General features: G+C 40.5%; 2 protein-coding genes across 7 annotated transcripts in view; both read right to left on the bottom strand.

The window, feature by feature from the left end:
* rreb1a (ras responsive element binding protein 1a) overlaps window positions 1–16,467 on the bottom strand; it is a 59,362-nt gene extending 42,895 nt beyond the window's left edge. For 2 of the 6 annotated variants that reach the window (XM_017480310.3, XM_017480327.3), the window contains exon 1: window positions 15,588–16,467. In XM_017480310.3, the coding sequence (XP_017335799.2) occupies window positions 15,588–15,627 (40 nt within the window). In that variant the 5' untranslated portion in view covers window positions 15,628–16,467. Of the gene's footprint in view, window positions 1–14,992; window positions 15,127–15,587 lie in introns of those variants that run through there. The other 4 variants (XM_017480289.3, XM_017480297.3, XM_017480306.3 and 1 more) reach the window with 3 other exon arrangements.
* Window positions 16,468–20,541: 4,074 nt separating this feature from the next.
* LOC108273140 (lymphocyte antigen 86) lies at window positions 20,542–23,390 on the bottom strand. Its single transcript, XM_017482187.3, has 5 exons — window positions 23,165–23,390; window positions 21,707–21,790; window positions 21,490–21,618; window positions 20,859–20,908; window positions 20,542–20,735 (listed from the first exon to the last, which is right to left on the bottom strand). Exons 1-5 carry the CDS (start codon window positions 23,292–23,294, stop codon window positions 20,652–20,654), a joined length of 477 nt encoding a protein of 158 aa, XP_017337676.1. The 5' UTR covers window positions 23,295–23,390; the 3' UTR covers window positions 20,542–20,651.
* Between the last annotated feature and the right edge of the window lie 2,544 nt (window positions 23,391–25,934).

Here is a 25,934-nt window from a genome sequence, read left to right as displayed (position 1 = left end):
GCTGTTAACATTGCTGGTTTCCTTTGAACTCTTAACACAGTGCGCTCTTGGCACCGTAGTATTATCAAAGTTTTATACTAAATAGCAATTATGTTTGCTCAGGATTTGGGGTATTGTAGTACATATGGGCAGTAAATCAGTAACTCATAACGTAGATGACCTATCATTCACAAACGTCTGCTAGGACAATGTAGCTAAGACAGAACTGAATACATATACATATCACTCAGATTTCATTGAAAATCCTAATGCTAACCCTAATGTGGATTATCTTGGCTGCTGGAATGAACAACGCAGTAGATGAATAAAACCTTTATTCTATGGCCATACATGTGCGATTTTCTGCCAGTTGTGCAGTATTTTTTTTTATTACAATGATAGTCTATGGCATTAAATCTGGAATGGCTTTAAATTGTGAGCCTTTTAACTTACAAGACCTTTTTAAATTGAACTGACGTAACCAGTAATAAATGCAGCATCGAAAATAACCAAAACGAAACAACACATTTGAACTGCTAGTGTGCTAGCTAACTAGCTAGCATTAAGTACATTCACTACAGACTTATTATGATAATGTGTTAGGCAATAAATCGTAACAATGAAACTACCAAATATAAACTCATGTCGGGACATATTTCCTTCGCTTTAACATCATGCAGGCTTGATACTCTGCTGACAAGCTGTGCTTTAGCACTACAGAGGGTTTGCTGGCACAGCAGCTCTTGGCTCTGGAATTAAACATGGCTGTAAACTGACGGTCCTTGGCAACAGGTGCCAGCGACGGGCACTTTTTTTTTTCCCCTCCCTCAAGCCAGTACGTCTTTATTTGGGCCTGAATAGCGTGTACGCTGCCCAGGCTTGGCTGTGCTCGCAGTGGAGCAACGATGCAGAGGTTGTCTGGTCATATGAGCCTGCCTAGGGAAAGGAGACAGGCTCAAATTCAGCCTCCTCTCCATGTCCATGCAAATGTACAGGAACGTAGAGTGGAGAAGAGCAGGGGTTCCTCACCAGAGACTGACTGCAGGTCAGATCAACAAAGGACGATTTGGAAGGCATGCTCATTCTAGCACACACACACACACACACGGTGTGAGTTACAAAGCAGAAGTACAGATGCAGACTGTGCGCTGACAGATTGGTGTACCACTGACAGCTGCCTTGGAAAAAAAGCATACACTGTCCACCACACGCTACAGATGGTACGAGCACGTATATGTACGCGAGTGTTTGCAGGCTTGCTCACAGACCATCACTATCCTTCCAAAACATTAAAACACTGCAGCCATTCGCAGACTCATGTTCAATTCGCTTTAAGAAATAAATCCTCGCATTGATGTCAGGCTACAAGGCCTTCCAGTCAGCTCGACACAGACAGAGAGAGGGAATAGTGAGGTTAGCGGGAATAGTCTCCATGAGGTGCTAATCACTGGGGAAACACAAAGTGAGGACCCCACCCCCCCATCCCACCGACACTCTTCTGATGACTTTGTTTTGCAGACATGTTCCTGCAGGAAAATCAGCTGTCTGACATTCTCTATTTACAGCAGTATGCCTTTTTGCAAGGCACCAATGAGAGCATAGAAGTCAAGTGGCTTTTTCAAATTATGCATCAGACACCGAGGTTTAAAACCACGTGTACAAGATGCATTTAATATATATAACCATTGTGTCTTGTGGTTATTCATGCTTAACTTGGTCCATCAATGAAACAAGACTCCTGGATAGAAGTCACATGGGAATCCCTCCCTCAGCCCTGTTCCCTCCTTCCCTCAGCTGCATTTATGACAGCGAGGACGCTGCAGGCCTCAGCGCTCTTCTCTGACAGTTGTCCATCTGCAACAAATGGTGCATTCATTGAAGGGCGGCAGTGATGGCTCCACTCCATAAATCACTCCTCCAGGACAGCCCCATCCATGCCCAGTGGACAAACTACTGGAGGATAACTAATATATATATATATATATAAAAACTGCATCATTCTCAAAGTGTGGTCAGGTGACCCCCCCCCCAGGGTATTGTTCATTTTGTTTAAGTGGTGGAAATCACAACCCCTCATTATTAAAGCTATTATATTTATTAACAGGTTCTTATAGATATTAAGCTTTTTGAGGTTTGAAATGAAATGGATGACATGATCATTAACTTGTAAATAATATCAATTTGAATTTAACTGTAATTTTTATAACGTGTTCTGTCTGTGGAATGTTCAGGAAGGAAAAGGTTTATGGCTCCGGTGAACAGCGGGACTATTGCTGTACACATTTAAACGATGAAGTCTAACATTTGAATAAATCTGTACTACAGACATTGCCGGTCAAAAGTTTGTGGACACTCGACTGAAATGTTTCTCATGATGTTAAAAAGCTTTCGATCTGATGGTGTATGATTAAATGTTTGAAAATCTGTGTTTTCATTAGAAAACTAACATTTTATTTACAAATAAATATTTTTTTTTAAACTGCTGACTCGGAGCGAAATATTCCGAAAAGCAGCCACTAAGTGTCCAGCGTAGGTGTGAACTCGTTTAATACTGTTTAAAAAGCAGCTCAGGGAAATTCCTCAAGAAATCGGTCGAGAAAATGCCAAGAATACATTTCTGGAAATTCTTGGTAAAAAGGGTGTCCACTTCGAAGATAATAAAATACTCGATTATTTTGACTTATTTTCAATTTTTTTTATCACAACATAATTCCCATAGTTCCATTTGTGTTACTCCAGAGTTTTGATAATTACTATTATTTTAAAATGTGGAAAAAATAAAATAAAAATGAGGAATGAATGTTCCTAAACTTTTGACCGGTAGTGTAGGTTTGCTATGGGGTTTTTTTTTTAAGTTACAAAAATTTAAGAACCCCTGTATTATGGTTTATGGAAATACTTTCTTTCTATAAGTTTTTACAAAACGCAGATACAAGCTTTTGTTTAAATCCTGGCTGTTTCTCAATGGCCCTGGTCTGTTTTTAAAGCTAACTCCAAACATGCTTATCCAATCATAATTTAGCAGGAGTTATCTTGAAGCTGTCTGTCTGAGCACATTCTAAAAGCAATCAGCTCACTGATATATGAAGCAGTGAACGAAATGTTGGGCATTTGAACTGGAATGGAGTGGACATAGAAAACGATAACGTGTTTGAATGCTGTGGAATGATCATTAATTAGATAAACAATCACAGCAAATGTATAAATAAGACCCTATAATTCACCCTGTCTTATAACATTGCATATGAGCTATGATAAAGCACACTAAAGTAAACTTTTATGGAAAGTACACCTTGCCTCAACTGTTTCTAACATCATATTGTCCATCTCTATCCCACAGCATGGAGCAGGTCACGTCCTTGGAACCAGTAACTAAAACATTATCTTTGCGTTCATGTTTTTAATCCTTGTTCTACTCGTTCTCTGATGGACATGTATGAAGCCATAACACAGATGATGTATTATAGATTTAGTACTGAAATGTCATCTTTAAGCTAAACTATGGCAGTATTGCCTGGTTCTGTGCTGGTCAAAAAAGAAACATGGACATAATTACTCTAATCTAAAAATGACAAGATGTCAGTGAAAAAAAAAAAATAAAAAAATGGTACATTCCTACAAATGGTTTAATCAGCATTTTAAATAGAGTGAAGCATTTACAAACATTTACAATGATTGGCAGTGAGGTTAAAGGTGTGAACGATGACTAGGTGAGTATGAATACTACATTCCATTCCCATGGCATGGGAATGGCATAGAGAAGGCAGGACATTTGCTGATGGTATTACACATCAGGTACTGGCCAGAGCTTTCTGAAAAACAGAGATGTAATAGGACAAGATTAGCTCTGGTTAAGTCATACTGACGTTGAGCTCACAGCTGTATCTCCGTCTTTATGTCTCTGGAAACTAAAGGACTAAAGATGCTTTCGATAATCTCTTTTTGAAGCAAGGTTAAGGCGTGGCTGCTAGTTTCATGAGGTAAAACCCAAAAGTCGCCCTACACCTGAAAAGACAATGATGGAGGGAGGGATCGGGTGCTCGAAGGGCTTTTCAGCCCCTGTTAAGCCGACAAGCCATTACACGCCGACGTGAACAGAGCCCCAATATGCCCTGAACACACAACGTGCTCCCTGAACTGCAGATCTCAGAGACATTCAGTAGATTCAAACGTCTCTGCTCATGAAAAAAAAAAAATAGGTACAAAACTTCCATAACAGTCAGCAAGTTCATTCTGAAAAATACATGCATCTTTGTTTTAGTTTTGCGAAGAATCTGTAAAGAACTGGATTAGCTATGGTTACTGATGCTACAGCTAAGCAAACGGCTGTATCTCCCAACATCTTATTAAAATAACTCAAAGTAGTAGTTGTCAGGAAATCTCCTGTAATAACAATCTGGGTATAGACTGTCCGACTATGTGTTCGGCTTTCAAAATATTTTCTCAAATCGGGTTTTTTTTTTTTTTTTTTTAAAGCTTTTTAATAAGAACCAAGCTTTACTGTAATGAATTTAGGTTTTCCCACACCATGATCCCAACAAAAGTCTCCTGACTTCTTCATGGTTCTTAAATTTGAAAATCCTAACCTCTGCACCTTCACGGCGATTAGGGGACTCATGCCCAGACTACTATTAGTAGTGGTATAAGTTGGAGAGTTGTGTTGCCGGGCGTCTGTGGGTTCCACCTTGGGAGACGAGACGGAGGAAAACCGCTGGGGGGGGGGGGGGGGCTTTAGTTTTAATGGAGCACTGGGCAGATACGCCTCTTACAGCATGCTATAATGGAGTTCTTTGTGAAAGCAAGAAGAATACACCCTTCATCTGAACTGAGACTGAGGCTATCCCAGTGTCTGTCTCTCTCTCCCTCACACACACTCTCGCATACACGCATTGAGCAAGCACACATGATTTGTGGCCTGCAAGACCTTTTTTTCCTTCTACTAAAGAAGGCAACCACTTGGGCGAAGAGGAAAAAGTACTCATTCAGCAACTAGATGGCACTGTACTTAGTCAATACCTGTCCTTGTACCGCCAGGACAACAACTGCAACGTTATCTGCAGTCCCAGATGAGTAATTGCACACACACCTCTACTTCTAGTCGTCACTTTCTTGCTCGTTCCCTCCTTCCACACCAGTTTGGCTTCAGTTATGATATTATATGACCTAAACTACAAAGTGAGTATGGAGGCCAAAGTACAAGGCCATAACATCAGCCAACTGTTGCAGTGAAAGCTCTCACCCACCTACCTTTCAGGACCTACCCCCTAAAACCAAATCACATGACTACCCTTCAGCAAATGACTAGAGACTAGGCAGCCAGAGAGTGCTATGGGAGTGCTTTGATTGACAGGCAGATCAGCCATCATAGTGGGGGTTATCCATCAAACTCGGGGGGCATGTGGGCATGCTGAAACTTCTTGGTTACACTGAAGCGACTCTGCGGCATCACATCGCGTACTCTGCTCTCCCCTCCTCTGCTCTGGCTGAAATAAGAGTCACATTGTTTTTTTCCTTGCCACTCCACAGTCACTGTGCTAGTCTCCCTCTCTCTCTCTCTTTCTCTCTCTACATAGGCCTCTGCCTGAGGACATGCTCTTACAAGGGAGTAATTCATCTGAAACAGGGGGTTGGAAGCTCTGGAACTTCAGAGAGCATTTTAAAAAGCCCTGGTTATTGATATTTTTTACATGATGGGATGCAATTCCCAGGTTTGAATGGGATGCTGAATGAGTAGACGACATTCTTAAGAAAGCACCAAATTGCAACCTCACGGTTTTGACAAAAGCTGTTTCAACACATCCCCAATTTCGCCATCCACAAAATTTCCAATGCACTGTGACTTTTGCAAGGAGGACGAGCATCACTCAGAAGAAATCCTCATGCAGAAAAGTGCCTTGCAGTTAGCACTCGATAAATAGTGGAACACACAAGAGACCGTTAAGCGTACAGGACAAAAGCCGCATCAGTGGATTGTGCTATTCATTCCAGTGCTACTAGTATTATTTTAAGTGGCATTAAGGAGCTGTTAACTCTGTTCAAGACACAGAAGACAGCAATGTGAAACACAACTGATACCAACATGAAAGAATGTACAGGAAGAGAACATTGAATGAGGAACATCAAGATCTCTGTCGTTCAGCATCGCAGCAGTCACGGGTTGGGTTCATGACAAACCGGTCCCTTTTGTAATCCAATGGCACTCTGCGGAGGCGTTAGGGCAGTAGCATTTCGGCTGCGGGACTGTAAAGGCCTCATTTCCATCTGTATAGGCCCCCTCAATGTTTTGCCAACAGGGTGATAAAGAGAGTTCCATCAGATGTTAGCCAGCACCAGCCTGGGTACAGATTGGTGGGTGGGTTACAACTCTCAACACAGTGAGGCCTTGAGAGAATGAAAACGGTTAGTGCAGGAATGGAGATGCAGGAAGGAAACATAGATCACTGGCTGACTTTCGATTGGTGAGACGGTCTTTGTCCACCAAAGACCAAAGCAAACAGGCCAGAGGACATTCTGCATTCATTCTCCACCTGCAATTTTACTTAATTATAAAATCCTGAAACAACAACCAGTATCCACCATTTCCTTTTCAGCAAATATCTGAAAGACTTGCAGTCTGGTGGGAAAAGCAATTTCCTTACTGAGGGATGAAATGAACAGAGGAAACCACAACCTTACAAACACACATGGATGCCGAGAACTAATTACACACTCCTGAGATCAATATGAAACATGTCTAGGGTCATCAACTAGTGCCACAACACCTCCCTGAGGCTTTGCTGTGTTGGTATTCAGGTTGCTCATGCTAGCTGATGAGATGTTAAGTGATCTTTCTGAAAAGATATAAGATAAGCAGCTACAGATATCAGAAACAGGTCCAAAGTAGAAATATACTTACTGACCAACAGGTGTGATTGTTTATTACTTGAACTCAGATCTGCCTAAAACAAGAAGTTGTTTCTGGGTTAATACGGATACGTATTAACCCCATCCAATCACATAAATCACAAAATCTTTTGGCTTGATTTCAATCTGGTACACAAGACCACAAACTTTGATCACTTCTACTACTCTCTGGCCTTTACTTACTTCATAGTAAGCAAATAGAGTCTACTTTAATCTTAAATGGTGGTCTTAAATCATTCAGAAATTTCAGCCAATAGTTTGGCCGATTTTATCTTAAGAGTGGTCAGCAAGGGTTGCATGTGACTGTTAAAAAGATGTTCAGTACACCAACTCCTAGGAAGAATGGACGGATAAGGTAATGCAAAAAAATAAATGTAATATGACTAATAGCCATTTAAATACTAACAGTGGAAAAAATCTCTGAAGAACCCTTGACCCAGCCTCCTACTTATGAGCCTATCTTAAAAAAAAAAAAAAAACTACTTATCTCATTCTCTTTTTTTCCCCCTGAACTTTATGACCATCTTTGCTCTAGTTTTTTTTCCTCCTGATACTTAGTACCAAAGTTCACAAGTCAAGGCTTAACTGAGTGGTTAATGATAACTCCTTTGACAGAAATGGTCTGCTTGATGCTGAAGTTACAGGGCAAAGTATGATGGAGAAAAGCAAGGTAACTAACTGACTTCCTGATGACTAATTCTCAGCTGAAACTGTTTTGAGAAATGGTGGTTACAGCTCATCCCTTTTGTAATCTAGACTGCAGGCACAGACAAGTCGGACCTTACTGCATTTGCATGTACTTTTCTTACCCACCACACCATAAAATATTCCATGCACAACTCTGAAGCTGATAAAACATGATTACGAGGTTGGAATTAGATTACTTGTATTGTGAGGAACCCAACACATTGAGTGCAACTGAGCAAATATGTGAAAGGTAGGGCACAGGGAGCTGCACTTGAACAAGACTGTGTTGTTCAGGTAGGCCTCTTTTGATAAGTGTGAATTACTGATATGGAATAGGTGTTGAAGGTGGGCAGGGTTTGTGGTCGTTCTTTATGTGCTCAGATCCTGATCAAGAGGTCAGGTTTCAAGCAGGAGAAAGAGTCCAAATCACTCCCTTTTGTGTCTCCTTCCTCAGAGGTGTGGCAACAAAGCCAGGCCTATTGACTCCATGTTTCTCAAGGGAGGCTGACAGTGTACCATTAACCCTACTCTAGTGGGCCAGGCACATCTTTACATTTTACCTACCCCCACATAACCGCAACCCAAATTTAGGCCTAGACACACAACCTTTAAATAGCCATTCCCCACCCCGACCTCTTCACCAGCTTGGGCTGCATCACTGAACAGCATTTATTTTGGAAACAGTACTGGCTGCATCTGTGTCCAGCATCTTTCTAATGCTTATGTACCAACACATGGGGGGTGTTCACAGTCTTCTGTCAAATTGCTTGACCCGACACTGAGGGGGTTTTGTTTTCACGTGCTCTGCAATGGCATGACATGAAAGCATTAACTGAAGCTCTGTATATTCCTTTGGACTAAGTAAGAAGTCGCTGCTGTAGTCAGAGATGCAAGCAGGGCTTGGGTGTGGCGTCCAGATAACAGTCATTCCCAGCCCATAGTTCAGCCACTGCTTTATATTTGCAAGACCAGGCTGACACATATTTAAGGAAGACAAACTGAACTGGAAATCCCTGTCCCTGTTATTCTGCAATGAACAAGATAGTGAATGTCTTGTTTGTATTGTTCAGCTGGAAAAGACCTTCATGAACAAAAAAATTTATTAGGAACAACGTTTTTTTTTTTTTGGCTGAAACAGCAACATGCTGATAAAGTTTTAAAAATGGGATCAACAGGCAATGACATAGCAATTTCTCAGAATGGCTTGCTTCTGGATATTTTTTGAAAAGCAAAGACACAGCATATTTGACAGTTCCTTGTCCTCTCTGGTCATTTAGCAAGACTTTTCTGAAAAGGGAAAAAAAAAGTGCAGCTGAAGCTTCAGAGTGTCAAATTCCTCAGGGCCCCCTCCCCATCAGCAAGCCACAATCCCATTCTTCAGGCCTATCTCTGAGCCTCCACCTCCATTTCAGGTACAACTGATGGACCCCACCCTTATTTACCCTCCCCCATAGCTGTACCACTGGCTAGGGGATGCTTTCTTTCAGGTAAAAAAAACATGTTCCCTGAAAGGCTGTAAATAGGTGTGTGGTTCAACTTTTTTACAAACCAAAGGAGTAGCAGAAGTAGGGGCATGCGCTCCTGTTTCCGTGGAGATGAGGTGTGTCCTGTGTTTGCAGAACAAACAATGGTACCTTTTCAGCACAGTGTGAGTGGGGAAGCAGGACATTGTGTATGTGGGTGTGCATAGAGCACCTAGGGCGCTGAAAAGGTAAAAAAAAAAAAAACATGGCTGTGAGACAGTGGGGTTACTGCAGAAGAGTAACACCAAAAGCCCACCCTTATAATTATGTGTTTCACAACAGAATGTAACCACAAAGAAACTTTAACAATACACTTGTGCTAAGTTTGGGGCAAAAAAAAAAACTCCTCCAGACAAATCTTCTTAAGATGCAGTCAACATCAGCTGAACCACATCTCTTCACAGCATGCACTATGGGTCTCAGGTAGGCTGTTATTAGGGCAGCTCATCCTCCTGGACTAGGTTTGTTATCTAGGCTGAGTGGCAGTATGGCCTAGGACTCCTTCAGTCTAGATTACTACTGTTTACACAAAAGACACTCAGCAGTTTTGCTGCCTGTCCTCAAAAGTGTCAGATATAGAAAACACACCGTACCACCCAGGGGTAAACTTTAGGCATACAGAGCCTTGCTAGGCTAGAAAGGCAGAAGGGATTTGAGAGTAAAATGAATAGATAAAAAGAGTACAAGTCTGTCAAAACAAAAGAAAATGAAGTCTGTCTACTACAGCACAACTATATAACTTTGATTGCGGTCACAACAATCTGGCTGTAAGAAGATACAGGCAATTCAGTGGTGTAACATTTGCATTCTCTCTCCCTCTGTCTCGTAGAAACTGGTTGGGCGATGCTGTTGCTGCCACTTCCCCCCCCCTTCCTTCCTGCAGTCTCACTCTGTCTCTCTCTATTCCTCCCTTCTTCCCACCCTCTTTCTCCCTCCCTCTGTCGTTCTCTCGGTTCCACTGAGCAACAAGTGCTGCCTGGGAGTACCACCCCTCCCCCTCGCTCCAACCTCCAGAAGCAATCGCAAATCCTCAGCCTGCGCACAACTGCCAGCTGACAAAACTGTTTAGTCAGCAAGAAAGCCAGGCAGGGAGGGAGAGCTACAGGCTGAAGAGAAGACAGACAGAGCGAGGGAGAGTTTCTAAAAGAGAAAAAGAATCCAATGCAGGGAGAGTGAGAGGGGGAGAGGGAGAGAGAGAGAGAGAGAGAGAGAGAGAGAAGAGACAGTAAAAGAGGCTGTCATTAATGTACTCTCCATTTAGCTCTGTCTTTTTCTCCCATCAGTCTCGACACTATTTAGCCTTCGAGTGAAATAAGAGAGAGAGGGAAAAAAATAGCTGTAGTATAAGCCATGTGAAAAGGACACGGGTGAACAATCAAGGGCCGGTTGCTTTAACACTATTGTTCTTCCACTTCCTCCATCACTTCCCTGTCCACCTCAGTTAAGAGGCAGTTTCACTTCCTGACGACCCTCTCCTCTCTGCATTTTTCTTCTTTGCTTGTTTCTCTTCTATCTTTTGTTCTTTCCTGCTCTGTTCTTTCCTCCACGCTGGCATTCTTTCACATCGGTGACAGCCCTTGAGTTAGACTTTGGACCCACAGTAAATACCTGCTCTGTTTGCCTATTCGAGCTGAAGGGGGTTGTTAGGAAAAGGTGATAGAGGCACGACGTGCTGGAAGAGGAGGAGGAGGAGGAGGAGGAGGAAGAGGAGGAGGAGGTGAGCCTAACTGACACGTAGGCTTTTGTGACCAGGTCGTCAAAAACTAAGCTGATGAGCCATCAAGATGAGCACATCAGTTCGGTCTGCTGACTGCTCAACGGCAGATGATTAAGTCACGGTCATAATGAAAGGTTTTCTGCATACAGTTCCTCAAAACAAGATGCTTTGCGCATCAAATTATGGCAGCAAAAGTATTGAGAGAGTTTAATGAAAAGAGAGGAACAAAGAATGGGCAAAAAGCCTCAAAAACAGAATGAGAAGTATCTAAAGAAAAAAAAAAAATGATGTGGCATCAAGCAAGCAACTGTGGTACAAACAACATGTTCAAACAGGCCACAGTTTAAATTGGAAGTAGGCGACAACATGTGACTTTTTCACCACAATTAAATGGAATATGTTAGAAATAACATCAAAGTGAAACCCATGTCCTTACACAACTAGACTAGTACCAATAAGAGTTATTGAGAAAGCAAGCCATCATGTGACCTGATTTATACATTACCAATGATGAAGTGCAGGCCACAAGAAGCCATCAGGGACAACCACAAATATAGCCATTGCCATAATGTCTGCGTCCAGCACTATTCTTGTGAGGACCCCCAGAGTGGTCTGGCCACAAACCATGCTGCAGCACATTTTTATTTTAACTTTTTTTCCAGTTGCAGCTCACATTCACTCTATTTTATCCTCATTCGCAACTGTCTTTATAACAAGACTTATTATTAACCCCTCTTAAAAGCATACTCTGGGTATCTAGCCTGCTTATTTCATAGGTTTCTGAGCATTGGTTTTACAGTGAAATTGACATACACAAATGAATCATCTTTTCAGTTCATCAACAGGCTACATGAGATGAACAGAGTATACGTTAAGCCATTGTGTGCATTCAAATGAACCACCAATGAGCAATTCATCACCGCTTTGACTACGGCGTTTCTTCTAACAGCTTGCATATTACACCTCAAGGCGGAAGCAAGACTCTTTCACTTTTGAACATAAATTCAATAATCATCCGTCACTAAAATTTTCATAATTTTTATGGTTTACCAGAAAGACAGCCACCTTATCAGCAAATAAATACAAAGATTGAAGCTCAATAGTGTCTACTTTTTTGATTTATCAGCCCATTCCATCCCACGTTCTCCCACTGCACACACAAACTCAGTCCCTGCATCCGCTCTCCGCCGTCAGTGAGAAGGAATATAATCTTATCTAAAAAAGGCAAGATAAATATAGCCTGGGAGCCAAAGGGCCAGCTCATCAATACCCCGGGGGTAATACAGGACCTTCTGCATCAGACCCACCAAAACCCTAAAGAGAAGAGTTATACAATCGGAAACTTTCTGATTTGTTCCCAAGTTTCGTTGAGAGGATCATTTTAATCTCATTTCCTTTTTTAAAATGAAATAATCAGACTGACAAATCACTCTTCGCTAGGTGTATAAACTGAATTTGTTTTCAGATGCAAAAAAGGAAATAAATAAATAAATAACAAAGCAAACATTCCATGTAAATCCTGTGCTCGAATATAATACGCAGATGCAAAGTGATATCCAGCAATTGTTTGGCTGCCTAAAAAAAAGGGGGTTGGGTAAGTAGCCTGGGCGTCTGGGGATTGGACTTTAAATGAATTAGTAATTGCTAATGCCAGTACCCTGGGTAATTCTGAATCCCAACAGGGGAGAGGTGTATTTAATTAACTAGTCTAAGCCAAAAGGAGACAGAGATCCTTTAGACATCATACACTACACAACTCAACACGTTTCTCTTTCAAATCACAGAAACACTGAAGAGAAATTCCAGCACGTGTATACACCATTTCTGGCATTGAAACGTTCTTCCAGACATCAAATTTGTAGTTGTATCTGTAGCTTGGCTTAAATATTCATCCTGCGGTTTTGTTAATGCAGCCGTCTCATCTTGGCATCACCTGTGCATCTAAATCGTACGATAAATATTTACAAGTTCGTTCTGGCCCTCTCCTAATTGCCTATTTAAGGACGCATGAGGAGGATTTTGAGTTGAACTCTCACTCAGCTACAGTGGTATTGTTCTTCTCAGCAGAAACCTGCGATTTGTATATTTTGTCAACAGACCTCACAATGGAGCAGGCCACATCCAGCCTAGGCCTGCACACCCAAACACAGCTCGCAATTACAAAAACGGAGAGCCAGCAGCTCCCAGGCAGCATCGAAAAGAAAAAGGAAAAAAAAAAAAAAAAACTTTTCTATGGGATGAAAACAGCTAAAGTTTAACAACAACAAAAAGCTGCTATCTAGACTATTTTAACAGCACCAGAGGCCACTGGGATCACAAACAACTGCAATCAAAGAGACACGTCTCTGCATCAAGGCTAGATCTGGAGTACGGGTTTCGGTTTTTAGCGCCTATTGTTTCCCATCGCAGTGGGGTTTTTTTTTCTATAATACAGGAACTACATTAGAGTCTCTTACTCTTGTCACTTCAGTTCAAATTTGCATGTCCTCACTTGAGCACTGCTGCAGGGGCTCAAAACAAACATGTGCAAGAGGTTTATTTAAAAAAAAAAAAAAAAAAAAAAAAAAAAAAAACACATCTGCCTTTGCACATTATCCCCGAGTACCGGATCGATCAGCAAGCTAACACACCTGACGGGACTCATCCGCGCTTCACGAGGTTAAAAAAAAGGGTGTGTTACAGAAGCAAATTCACAAGCAAGGTTAGGAAACACAGAGTTGGACCTGTCTTTTCAGTCTTTCGAAGCTACTGGTTTAACAAAACACGTTAAGAGCGAGGATCTTTTTCATTTCTAGCCTCTGAGAAGTGCCACACGTCATCCTACAGAGTGGTGTTTCTCGATGCATGCACATATTAAGGTGCTTTCACATACATATAGAGTACCGCTAGAGTGGTTTGGTTTGGTTGCAGTGAGAATGCAATTAGACTCTTATTCAGCTGAACGCATGAAGTGAACCCAAGCACATGTCAAGCATTTTGGGTTGCGGGTGACATTTTTCTCTTGATGTGCGCCGCGAAACTGAAACCACGAGGCACGAACTGAGCCAAATGACAAGAGCTGTAGCACCGCAGAAATGCGGTGTTCTGCATATTTGGACCACACTGGAATTTTTTTATATAATTATTGATTAATATTATTGATTGAGATAAGTGTTTCCAGTGCTTTTGTGATTCAGTTGTCAGCGTTTTTTCCCCCCTCATCACTGTATTTCTGAGAAGTGAATGAAATTATTTTACAACTCTTCCCAACAACTGATGCTCTTTTTTTGGGGTTTCTTAAATTATGAAACCAAATAACAAACCAACCAACCAACAGCATTATTTCGGGTTGATTCAGACTAATAGGTGTGCTGATGCTCTTGCTCTCTCTCAAACACACACACCTTAACATCATGGAGCCTCTAGGAATGAGCTGATATGTTGAGTCAGGTGTGTTGGAGCAGGGAAAACATTACAGTGTAGCACGCAGGGAGACTAAATGAGAAGAAGTTGGGAAGAAAACACAGAAAGTGCTCATGGTGTGCTTGCTCTATGCATAACGTGTGCGCACTTCTGCTAAAGGCCTGCTCTCTCATGCAGTGTTGAATTTCGTAATGGAATGTGAACTGCTCATCCGGATCTGTCCTCCTCCTCCGCCTCCTCCTCCCACCACCTCCTCCTCCCAAAGTGGCCAACTAAACGACCGGTTTCTCCAGTAAACCTTACAACATCGCCGAATCGCCTAATCTCCAGCAACAGCACTTGAAAAAACACCCTCTGTTGTCGTTTTGAACCCGCAATGTTCCACACTTAGCAACGACGCATCCAGAAATGAGCTCAGGCGATGCCGTTTCCCCAGAGACCACAGGCCACGTCCCAAACCGCACACTACAGTACTGAGTAGTAGCCAACGTTAGAATAGTACTCCACCTAGTAAGGACGTGCTACTTAGTGCGCTAGTGTGGGATTTAGAACGTAGCCTCATCCATTCCTTTAAACTAACAGTAACTTTTTTTAAGGAAGCTACTACAACAAACAAAAACAAGGCGATATTTTAAATTAAGAACAAGTTTTCGGCATCCAAATAAAACAGTCATCTCACCAAATAAACACCACACATTTATCCGATGAGTAAACTAATCACACACACACACAAAAAAAAAAACTTTGAAGAAATAAATACATAAATGATAAACAAACCGACCTGGCGTCCAAACTCCTGAGGTGAAATAACGACACGCGAAATAAAGTTTTTATTAAATAAAAAATAAAAATAAAAAATAAAAAAGACATAAAAACACGAGTCGTGTTTTTTAACGGCTGCTGAATAAACACGTAGACGTCGATAAAAGTGGGGGAAAAAACACACACACACAAATAATAAATAGTAAAAGTGTCGGATCAAAGTGCAAGGCGTACAGAGATACGGATGCTCCACTCGGTTAGCAGCGGCTAACTAACAGACTTTGAACCCCCCGCCATCCTTCCGTTCAAACTTCCACACACACACGGCCTGGAAAGTTTTCAAATGGTGTTAAATAAGATTAGTGTATGTATATACACAAGTGATGTGGACAGGTTTGCAGATGAGCATCAGGTCCTCGGCGAAACGAGGAAGTCAAACGAGAGAGAGAGAGAGAGAGAGAGAGAGAGAGAGAGAGAGAGAGAGAGAGAGAGATAACTTTTCCGCGTTTTCAACTCGATACTTAAAAACCAAAGCACGCAATAATACATTGTAACAATCACACGGATGTGATCATCAGCGAATGAAAGAGAAATAAATAAGTGCTGTAACTTACGCTTGACTTTGTTGGGGTTTGGCTGCTTTCGCCGAGACATGATGATGATGACGATGATGAGGATGATGAGGATGATGATGGTTAGGGAGTGTGGGACTGGGAGTGATGATGGGTTAGGGAAAGAGGGAGAGAAAGAGAGAAGGAGATATAGAGAAAGGGGAAAGAAGCAAAGCTGTTCCGGAGAGGAATCAAAATGGCGTTTCCCGAGGATGTGCAAAAAGTTCGTTAAGTCCGTGTTTTCTCTCCTCCTCTTCTTCTGAATCCCCCCCACAGGACGAGATCGAGATGTGTCAGGGTGGGAGGAGAGGAAAACGCACTCCGAGTCGTTTTTTTCCCCCTCTCCTCTCCTCACTTCTCTTCTCTTCTCTCTCCGCGCGTCCTCTTCAGCTCTCTCGCTCTCTCTCTCTCAGTGTCTCTCTCTCATCACGTGTTGCGCTCCTGCCGGAGTCTCCAAGGGGACCGAGGCTGCTCCAAGCATCTCTCTCTCGAAAAGAAAAGAAAACTCAACTTGTTCAAACAATAAAAAGAGGAAAACCACCTGTGGCATCTAATCTACCCTCTCTGCATTATGCCCTATTAACATTTATATAACTTGTGCGCCAAAATATTTGGTCAATATGACAAATAAAAGAGTTCGCACGTGTAATATTGATCAAACGCACCATGTTTTACGCACTCATTTTGGATGGATAGAAACGCGATGATGTGCACAAGGTTGCCACGAGGTGGGTTTATAATCCAGTTCATTTGACGAAATAAATGCATATGAATATTTCACTCAAGTAAATAAAATTAAAACTTTTTAAACGCTGGATTGTTCAGACCCCAATGTTCAAATTTCCATTTCAAAGCACGATACAGCCCCCCATCCATCCACGTGTCTAACAGCTCATCAACTAGGCTAAAAGCCTCTAAGACCCTGGTTGCCAGATGCGCCATGACTGTTCCCCATCTCTCGCACACGTATTACAAAACTAATCCCCCATACCTCTCAATCACGAGCTACACCTAAGCAAAATTCGCGTCTACCTGTACGAGACTATTTACAACTTGAAAGAGAGCTCAACATAAAGCAACAAGAATTTAAAAAGACAAAATCTGGCAACCATGAGAACTGAGCCATGCCAATCCTCCCCCTTCTTTTCTTCTTCCATCTCCGACGTTGGCAGCTCTCCCTACCTGAACCTACAGGACCAAACAGGTTCCACAAGAGGCCATTTTATCAGATGCTCGCACAAACTTTAGAGGATTTGTTTTTTAAATTGTTTACATTTCAACTAAGATGAAACAAAAAGCCCTCATCCAGAGCAGCATTTAGCACCTATTTTAGTTTACTAATCCCTGTTTACACAGTCCATACAAGGCCTATTTATCTGTGATTGAATCATTTAAATTCACTGACATGATAAAGATGATTGTATTTTTAAAGCCTATACAGAGCATATTTCATCCTAATTGTCTATTATGTATATAATGAGTAGGTGTATGTGTATATTTTAGTATGTGTAGGCTTACAGGCTGAAAATGACAATGCATTGTCAACGATTAAGTCATTAAGTATTAGTTCTTTTCATTGAAATTAGGTTCCCACTTGTCTATAATGTGCTATGAAGAAACCTACCACCTTATCAACACTCAACAGACTGTGGAGATTCTTGCATGATAGTTGATTAGATTAAACCCTGGATGCCTAGCTCTATTTAGTTTCCATTTTAATGCACTTCCATATTGTGACCATGATATATACCTCAGGTGGTAGAGTGGGTTGTCCATTAATCGTATGGTTGGTGGTTCGATTCCTGGCCCACATGACTCTACATGCCGAAGTGTCCTTGGGCAAGACAAGTTGCTCCTGATGGCAAGTTAGTGCCTTGCATGGCAGCTCTGCAACCATTGGTGTGTGAATGGGTGAATGAGAACCAGTGTAAACTGCTTTGGAACCACTAAGGTTAAGAAAGTGCTATATAAGTGCAGACCATTTATCATATAGTTCATCATGTGTTTTTATTCTGTTTGCCACTTTACCAATCAGTTTTGAGACTCAATGCATGAGATGCTTTCACTGTTAAACATTGTGGAAAAACTAAAGCAAGAATTTAGAAATAAAGTCATGAGTGGTGATTAAGTAAAGTAAATGCAGTGTACTTCAGTAAACATGGTGGAAGCGGTGAAAATTAAGTGTGGCACATAAAGTTTTTCAGAGAATCAAAAGGTTTTGGATAAAAGTCCTTTCTTCAGCTGTGCATCAGCTCTGTATTATCTGTCATTAATGAGGTCAAAACATCATCAGTAAAATTCATAGAGGTTATTCACACAGCAAAGGACACAGTTAAGATCAGTCTAGACTATTTGAGTCAATGAGTAACTTATTTGTGCACATTATATGCCCGGTTTTACCCAAACCTCCAGTCTAATTCTACTATTGAAAGTTATTTTACTGATGGCTAATGAACACTGAAGACTGAATGCAGCATAAAATTAGTGAGCTCTATTTCCAATGTGACGTTTAGTGGAGCTCTTGTAGTAACTTCACAGTTTGGTATTTATACCATCAGCAGCACTATAGAAAGGTAAGAAAAAATACAACCACTAATAATACCATACTACAATTCCAAAAAGGTCCTGTAAAGTAACAAGACATGATGAATGTCCGAGACCGAGAGGGAAACTTGAGAGTGATGTTATTTATTGACCTGTTGCCACGGCTCCCAAATGCAACGCTGTTGCTAAGGAACAACCCTTCACAGGAACAAAAGGTTTCCTTTATCCTCCATGAACTGAGGCTGAAAGAGCAGCTACCTCTCACAGGGTAGAGCAAACTCTGAGAGCATCCCACGTTAGAGCAGAGTCGCAAAAACTCTCTTCTAGGTTTCATCCATCGCCTCAAGTCTTTCAGCAGCTCTTAAGTGCTGTTAGTTGAAAAGTTTAGAAAGCCTTTAGAATCCCAAAGTGGCTTACTATTCAACATATGCTGTGCTACATAGTGTACTGTATAAAAGCTGTTGTTGAATGATTTAGTGGGACAAACACATAACTGTGGATTGTAGTATTCAGCATTTCAGTCATTTGAATTCAAAATGTGTCAATCAGTCCCGGCAGATAAACAAAATAATCAGGGCATATTAAAAAAAAAAAAAAGTCAAACAATTCTTCCCTATTACATTTATGCATCAGCTTGGTAAACTTTGTGAAAATACTGTGTCAAATGTATATTTGTGAAATATAATGTGTCAAATTAGATAAAACTCTCCTGCTGTAACAACAAATGAGCAGTATGCTCTAGTTCCCCTAAAGTCCTAAGAAAGTGTGTTCGTTGGGGGGGGTGCCACATAAACCGGTTTGTCTCCATGTGTTTTGCCTTGCAGCCCTTCACCATGTAGCTGCACAACACAACTCCTAAACACAGCTGTTTAACTCCTAACTGCACATGATCATGCAGGTCCCTTTATAATGCACAAGCTTGATATAATATAATCCAGTAACCGTGATTTATAGTGTCTACATATAAATAAATTTGTACAAAGTTTTTAACATGTTGTGTCTTACAGTGGCTTCAGGCTACATTTGCTCATTGCCAGCTGTGTAGAGGACTCAGTCTAGAAATACATAATGTAGTGAATGGAAAGTAGTCTCTGCTGATTTTGCTTGCATTAATTGGGGATAGTAATTAATTAATTTCATGTCACTCCTGACCAAATTACGTGCATTGTATTATGGTCTAAATGCATCAAGTCTTTAGCATCTCTTCAAAGTTTGGAACTTATCTGAAGTTATTAGTAAGTAAATGAAAAATTGGCAGGTAACAGTGTTTCATGGTTTAAAATGTTTCTGTTACTCTCTATAATGCTAATATTTGGCAGAAGGCTTTGTGTTAAAAAAAATATATATGTAAAATGTAAGAAATATAAGTTCCAGCTTATAGAAGTAGTAACCCAGAGTTGTCTTGAAAAGGAGAGAACTGAGGAAAACTCACTGAATTGGGTCATATTGCTTTTCACTTTTTTTTTTTAAACTCTTAAGCCAATTTAAGATGAACAACTTCCATATCATCCTCTATATTTTATATTTTCCTCTGAATAGGTGTATAGGCCTACAGTCAAAGCACCCTCAAAAGAATGATTGCTAAGTATGATTACTGAGTAACTTGCTACACTCCACCTACTGAAGCGTATTGCTTTATTTACATTTTTGTTACTCGGTCAACTCAGTGGTCAGATAATGCACATTCACTTTTTTTCTCTCCTGACTCAGTGGGTTAAGATATTTAGGCATCATTACCCCATTTAACATCATTGCTAGATGAGGATTAATGTACAATTTCGCTCCATATCTGAAATGTTGTAGCAATTAGACAAACAAGGACATATTCTCCACTGAAAACACATTGTTTAAAAAGAGAGAGAGAGAGAACGTACTGTACTATTTCACATCACATGAATTCTGTCCAACAAGCTTGGTCGCTGGGTGTGCGGGTATGTGCATGTGTGGTTCTGAGAATACGTAAGCCAGAATATAATTGACATAATAGACTGTTGTGTTCGAATGTTTGCGTGATCTCTTTGATAGACTGAAATCCCATCCTGTCTGTGTTGCCCAGATTGGCGTATTAGGACAGGATAAAGAAATTAATGAAGATGAATGAATGAATAAACAAATGAATGAATGAATGAACGAACTTCATTAGGGTAATCACTTAGCAGCCAGAGGGATAGGCTTATATAACTAGTTAACCCAAATGAAAATTGCTTACTAAGAAAGTCAGAAAAGAGTGTGAAAATGAAGCCTGTTGAAAAATAGACTGATCTGTATCAGAGACCCTGGTTGTGCATGCTAAATAAGAGAAAGGGGAGTGTTAAAATCAACCACAGAAAGCAATGACTAAGGGGTTAGTGGTGCCATCTTTTGGTAAAGATCAGTAACGCTGCAATCCAATCCAATCCATTCCCATCCAATATTAGTATTATTAAACAGCTTTTATTTAAGTCATTTGTTAAGCTCAGGACAGCATTTTGTGAACAAACTCCAAATAACATACACTTTTAACTATTCATTCTTTTTCAGATGTCACTGAAAAGTAGCCGTGGCATTCACACAACCAATTTGGAAGCCATTTTGGTTTATGCCATGGACATGTATGTCATAGGAACCCTGCAGAGAGACAAAAGGAAAGAAAGTCAGAGGAATAATGAGAGAGAGGGAGCGAGAGAGAGAGAGAGAGAGAGAGAGAGAGAGATTCTATACATAAGTCTTTGTCATTAAAACCAAACAGACCTTTAGCGGAAACTTCAGTCCTGGCAAAGAACTCTGAATAGTAACCATTTCTGAAATATAAAAAAGTCACAGCACCAATAAGCGATGACAGAAACTATTTTCTGTGCCCTTTAAACCTTTTCTATTGAAAATTGCATTTTTTTTTATGATACTGAGCTCCAGGACACATTATTTGTAAAAGTGCTGGGTCATGAATGAAGAAATAAAAGAAAAAGGCATTTCTGAAGCAACAATTTAATCAATTATAGCATTAATGATGGAAACTTTGGAAGTATTTTAAAATTGAGGTTTTTGTTTATATCACCTACATTATGTCTTCACTGCAAGCCCAATTACACAAGAATGTAAACCAAAACACCTTGCTGCAGGCTGAGTAAACTGGATATTTAAATAATAGCTACAGCTGGTATAAAGCCTTATACCTGTACATTAAATCTGCTTTAATGGTGATACATTTCACAACTTCTCTGGAGAAAGAAATATATTAAAGGTACAAATGGTGAAACAACATACCCCTCAGCATGCCCCAACCCCCCTCTCAACCCCTATGTATAGTTTGCTGCCTTGTTGTCCCAAAAAGCATGATTCAAATTATTCTTCTTTACATATATCACAAGAAACTGACTCTTACCCCCTCTCCTGTTGCCACAGAAGGTGAAACGAGGGAAATTGGGTAAGCAGATGGGCTCGTCCGTGTGGAACACGTTTAGTCCATTGTGAAACACAACCACAGATATATAAAGTTCATCAATGGATTGCCCTATAGATCACACATCCACATCAACTTTAGTTTCTCACAAAGATTAAATCCTCTGTAATGCTGAATGCACGGATGAGAGTGAACTCACTCAGGAGAAAAGATGCTTTGACATATGGCTGTGTCCGTATGTCTGTACAGGAGCTGAGCGAGAAGCCTACATCCTGTATGGGGTCTGGAAGACAAAGTCGGATAAATCTAAATCTTTAAAGCGAGTGTTGTCAAGTAAAGAAGTTTGGCTTTTCTCTGCTAATTTGAGTCATCAGATGATCACTACGTTGTTTGAGATGAATTAAGCTGAGATGAATTGTAATAGTTGTACTTAAACTGCCATTCTGTTAACAAACAATCACTTGAAGTGAGTTAGTGAAAAATATAAATACAATATAGTGGTAATAAACAATATTATATCATAACACGTCCCATTGTATTAATGGTTCAGATCATTCCAGATTTTGAGAACATGTTTTCTTTTTTTAGTGTATATTATAATAAATACATATTTTAGTTTGCATCGGTAGCTTGCAATAATAGAAAAATAGATTCTTCTAGGGAAAGGGTATATTAGATATTTAAGGGTTCTATTTGTAAGTCATTTGAGTGTCCTTCATTCATTCATTCAGCCACCCATCCATCCATCCATCCATCCACAGTTACTATTTTATCCTTATCAGGGTCACGGTGGATCCAGAGCCTATCCCCGGAACATTGGATGTTAGGTGACTGTGTGCATTGAACTGGGGTTCATCACAGGGCACTATGCACACACACATTTATACCTAGGGACACTTTGGAATAGCTAGTCCACTTACCCGTTTGAGTATGGAACATGGAGAACCCAAAGAAAACCCACACAGACATGGGGAGAACCTGTACAGAAACTCCACACAATGGGGAGAACATGGACAGAAATTCCACACAGACAGTACGTAGCCTGAGCTCAGGATTGAACCAGGAACCTGAAGCTGTGAGGTGGCAATGGTTTAATTATGTACATTAAATTAGTTTTAAAGATACACTACCTTCACGTTCCTAGGTGAACACATATTCTAAAAGGACACGTAAGACTGTTCAGTAAGAAGCAGTGGTGTAGTTGAGTACCTTTATTCTGAAAGTGATGACAAGAGGGACGAAAACTAGAAAAAAATAACTTTAGAGGAAATGTACATGGCCTAAATCATGTCTTTGTTAATGCCTGGATTAGTTAAGGCTGTAAGACTGAACTGAAGAAACTTCCTGTTTTCCTAAGACGAACATCATGGTCTATCATGGCTCGCTAAGTGTTTCAGTATTTGCTGTTCAGATCATTGCATAACACTTAAACCAACTTCAAATCCAATAATTCCATACTATTCCCATATTTTGGGATATGTTTGATCGGAATAATTGTATATTACATAATTCAGCTCAAGAAATAGGTTTAAGGGTTTTATTTTTTCAATCACTGGATGCCCACACACACACACACACACACACACACACACACACACACACACACACACACACACACACACAATGTGCAATTCAATATGTACACATTTGATCTCACCGCAGCTCCTGTATATCACTTGGATCTTGTCTGAGTCGCACGCAGTGTGAACAGGCCAAAAGTCTTCCTGTGTGTCCCCTGAAGGTAGATGTAACATGCTCAGGATCACTACAACACTGTATAACTTCATATTAAAACATTCACCTTTTAGTGTGTTCGTAAATCAGTTCAAAGCATAGATCTCTCCTCACTCCAGTTTATTTTGAACAGGAAATGGTACAAAATGAACAAGGATGCGAAACTTCCTATTTTGGTTCAGTTTCTACAATAATGTGAAGTATGACCAAGTTCCACTTCCTTCTTCATGCTAAAATCTGTTTAATTGACTTGTCACAGTGGACTCTTCTTGTTATACACCAGGGCAAACTGCCCTTAGTTTGTTTTGTTGTTGTTGTTGTTGAGCCATATGCATTTTTTTTTTCAGTTGTTTGTATAAGGTTTGTATGAATATGCAGTGAAAGTATGTAAAGCTATTATGTAGCTGGAAAATTTACAATCATATTTATAAAGATTAGTAGAGATTCCAGTCTTGATCCTGGAGTACAGCTGTTTTGCTTATTTAAAGAAACACAATCCAATAATTTATGAGTCACACTAAGTGTGTGACTCAGAGCAAAAACACTAAAATATTCTAAACTCCAAGACTGAAAACCACTTCATTAGCAGATATTACAAAATGCTTTGCGGTTGGAAAACATTTCAGATAAACAGGCATGACATCTGTGCCCTGTTTAGCTTCCAGTTTTTCCAAATTTCCTTTTAGGAAGATCAATAAAGTCCATCAATCTATCCTTTGACACCTTTAGTGTAGGCATTCATTACTCTTATAAATATTTATTTTCAGGTGATTCTCTTAGAAAAAGGATTTACGGATTATTTAAAAGTTTGTGCCCTCTAGTGGCCAGTATAAGAAACCACAAAGGACTTCATATATACAGAACATGCACCTATGTAGTGGTCAAAAACGCACACTACTGGTTAATAAATTACCACTGAAACCCTGTTTCAACATACATCCTAAATATTATAGCAATTGAGTCTAAGTCAGATGTCATAAGATCAAAGTGCACCTTGTTAACATTTTATTCATTTTCATTTCATTTCATTTCATGTATCCTGGTCAGGGTCACACTGGATTAAGTACACTAAGTACTTTCTAAATCTAAGGTGTGAGGTGACACACTTCAGTAAGTGTTTCAGTGGATCTGGAGCTTGTCCTGAGATCACAGATTGAGGAGGGAATACACCCTGGATGGGGTGACATTCACATACTCATTCATATGTAAGTGCAATTTGGCATAGTCAATCCACTTACTAGCATTGGAGAACCTGGAGAACTTGGACATGGAGTGAAACAGATAGCTTCCACTGTTATGCTGATGATACACAGCTTCATGTTTCAGCAAAGCCAGACAACAGACTGCAGCTTAATAAATTTGAGGAATGTGTTAATGACATTAGACATTGGATGCTTATTAACTCCCTTTTACTTAATTCTGACAAGACAGAAGTACTTGTATTAGGACCACTTGCAGCTAAAAGTAAGCTTTCTGATTACGTAGTAACTCTGGATGGACTTTCTGTTTCATCAGGTGCAACAGTAAAAGACCTTGGTGTGATTATTGACCCCAGTGTTTCATTTGATGCTCATGTAGATAATATTACTAGGATAGCCTTCTTTCATCTCAGGATTATTGCTAAGATAAGAAATATAATATCACTACATGATGCAGAAATATTAGTTCATGCTTTCATCATCTCTGGGCTGGATTACTGTAATGTCTTCCTGTCTGGATGTTCCATTGGGAACATTAACAAGCTCCAGTTAGTCCAGAATGCATCTACAAGTGTCCTTACTAGAACCAGAAAGTATGACCACATCACCCCTATCTTAACCGCACTGCATTAGCTCCAAGTAAAATTTTGCATTGATTATAAAATACTACTACTGACCTATAAAGCACTAAATGGTCTCATGCCAGGGTACCTGGGCAAAGTTCTGGTCTTTTATGATACACAACACCTACTTAGATCAAAAGGTGCAGGCTATTTGTTGATACCTCGAATAGTGAAGGCTACAGCAGGGGGAAGAGCTTTCTCTTACAAAGTCCCGCAGTTATGGAACAGCCTTCCAATTAGTGTTCGGGACTCAGATACAGTCTCAGTGTTTAAGCCTAAGGCTGAAAACATATTTGTTTACTCAAGCTTACCATGAATAGACTTTCTTTTATTCAAAGTACACAGTGTTATCCACTGAGGTAATAGGAGACAGTAAACATACCTAATAATCTCTCGCTCTCTTTACCTCCCTCTCCCTCTCTCTCTCTCTCTCCTTCTGTCGAGCCAAACATGATTTTATGGAGATGCCAGTGATCCTGACTCTTTCTGCTCACCGGACCTGCATGACCCATCCTGATGCCTTACCTCTGGATGGAACTCTCATCAACTGGAGGCTACATTCTGCCACTGAGGATGACCTCAAACAATGTAGCCTGGAGATTGCAGAGGATGGTGCTGCTTGAAGTGGTTTTGGACCTCAGTTCCACATGGGCATTCTCGCTGTGGTTGCTGGGACTACAGTTGCTGCTATGGCCTTAGGGCTGCAATTACCACATGCAGTTTTGCACTCAAGTCTCCTTTAGTCTGGATTCTGGTTCCCAGTCTGGTTCCTCTCAAGGTTTCTCCCTCATATCATCTTAGGGAGTTTTTGCTTGCCACCGTCGCCACCAGCTTGCTCAATAGGGATAAATTCACAGACTTAAAATCTGTA

Source organism: Ictalurus punctatus, chromosome 1, assembly GCF_001660625.3.
Source record: "Ictalurus punctatus breed USDA103 chromosome 1, Coco_2.0, whole genome shotgun sequence".
NCBI classification, from domain to species: domain Eukaryota; kingdom Metazoa; phylum Chordata; class Actinopteri; order Siluriformes; family Ictaluridae; genus Ictalurus; species Ictalurus punctatus.
This window is presented reverse-complemented; position numbering and strand designations above follow the sequence as displayed.

What these genes read in the sequence shown, in the direction of transcription:
- LOC108273140 (XM_017482187.3), bottom strand. Translation starts at nt 23,294, where the DNA reads ATGAAGTTATACAGTGTTGTAGTGATCCTGAGCATGTTACATCTACCT. An exon ending in CTGTGGCAACAGGAGAGGGG is followed by an intron (nt 20,909 to 21,489) that starts GTAAGAGTCAGT and finishes TTTATATTTCAG; the next exon opens with AAATGGTTACTATTCAGAGT. An exon ending in GACTGAAGTTTCCGCTAAAG is followed by an intron (nt 20,736 to 20,858) that starts GTCTGTTTGGTT and finishes GTCTCTCTGCAG; the next exon opens with GGTTCCTATGACATACATGT.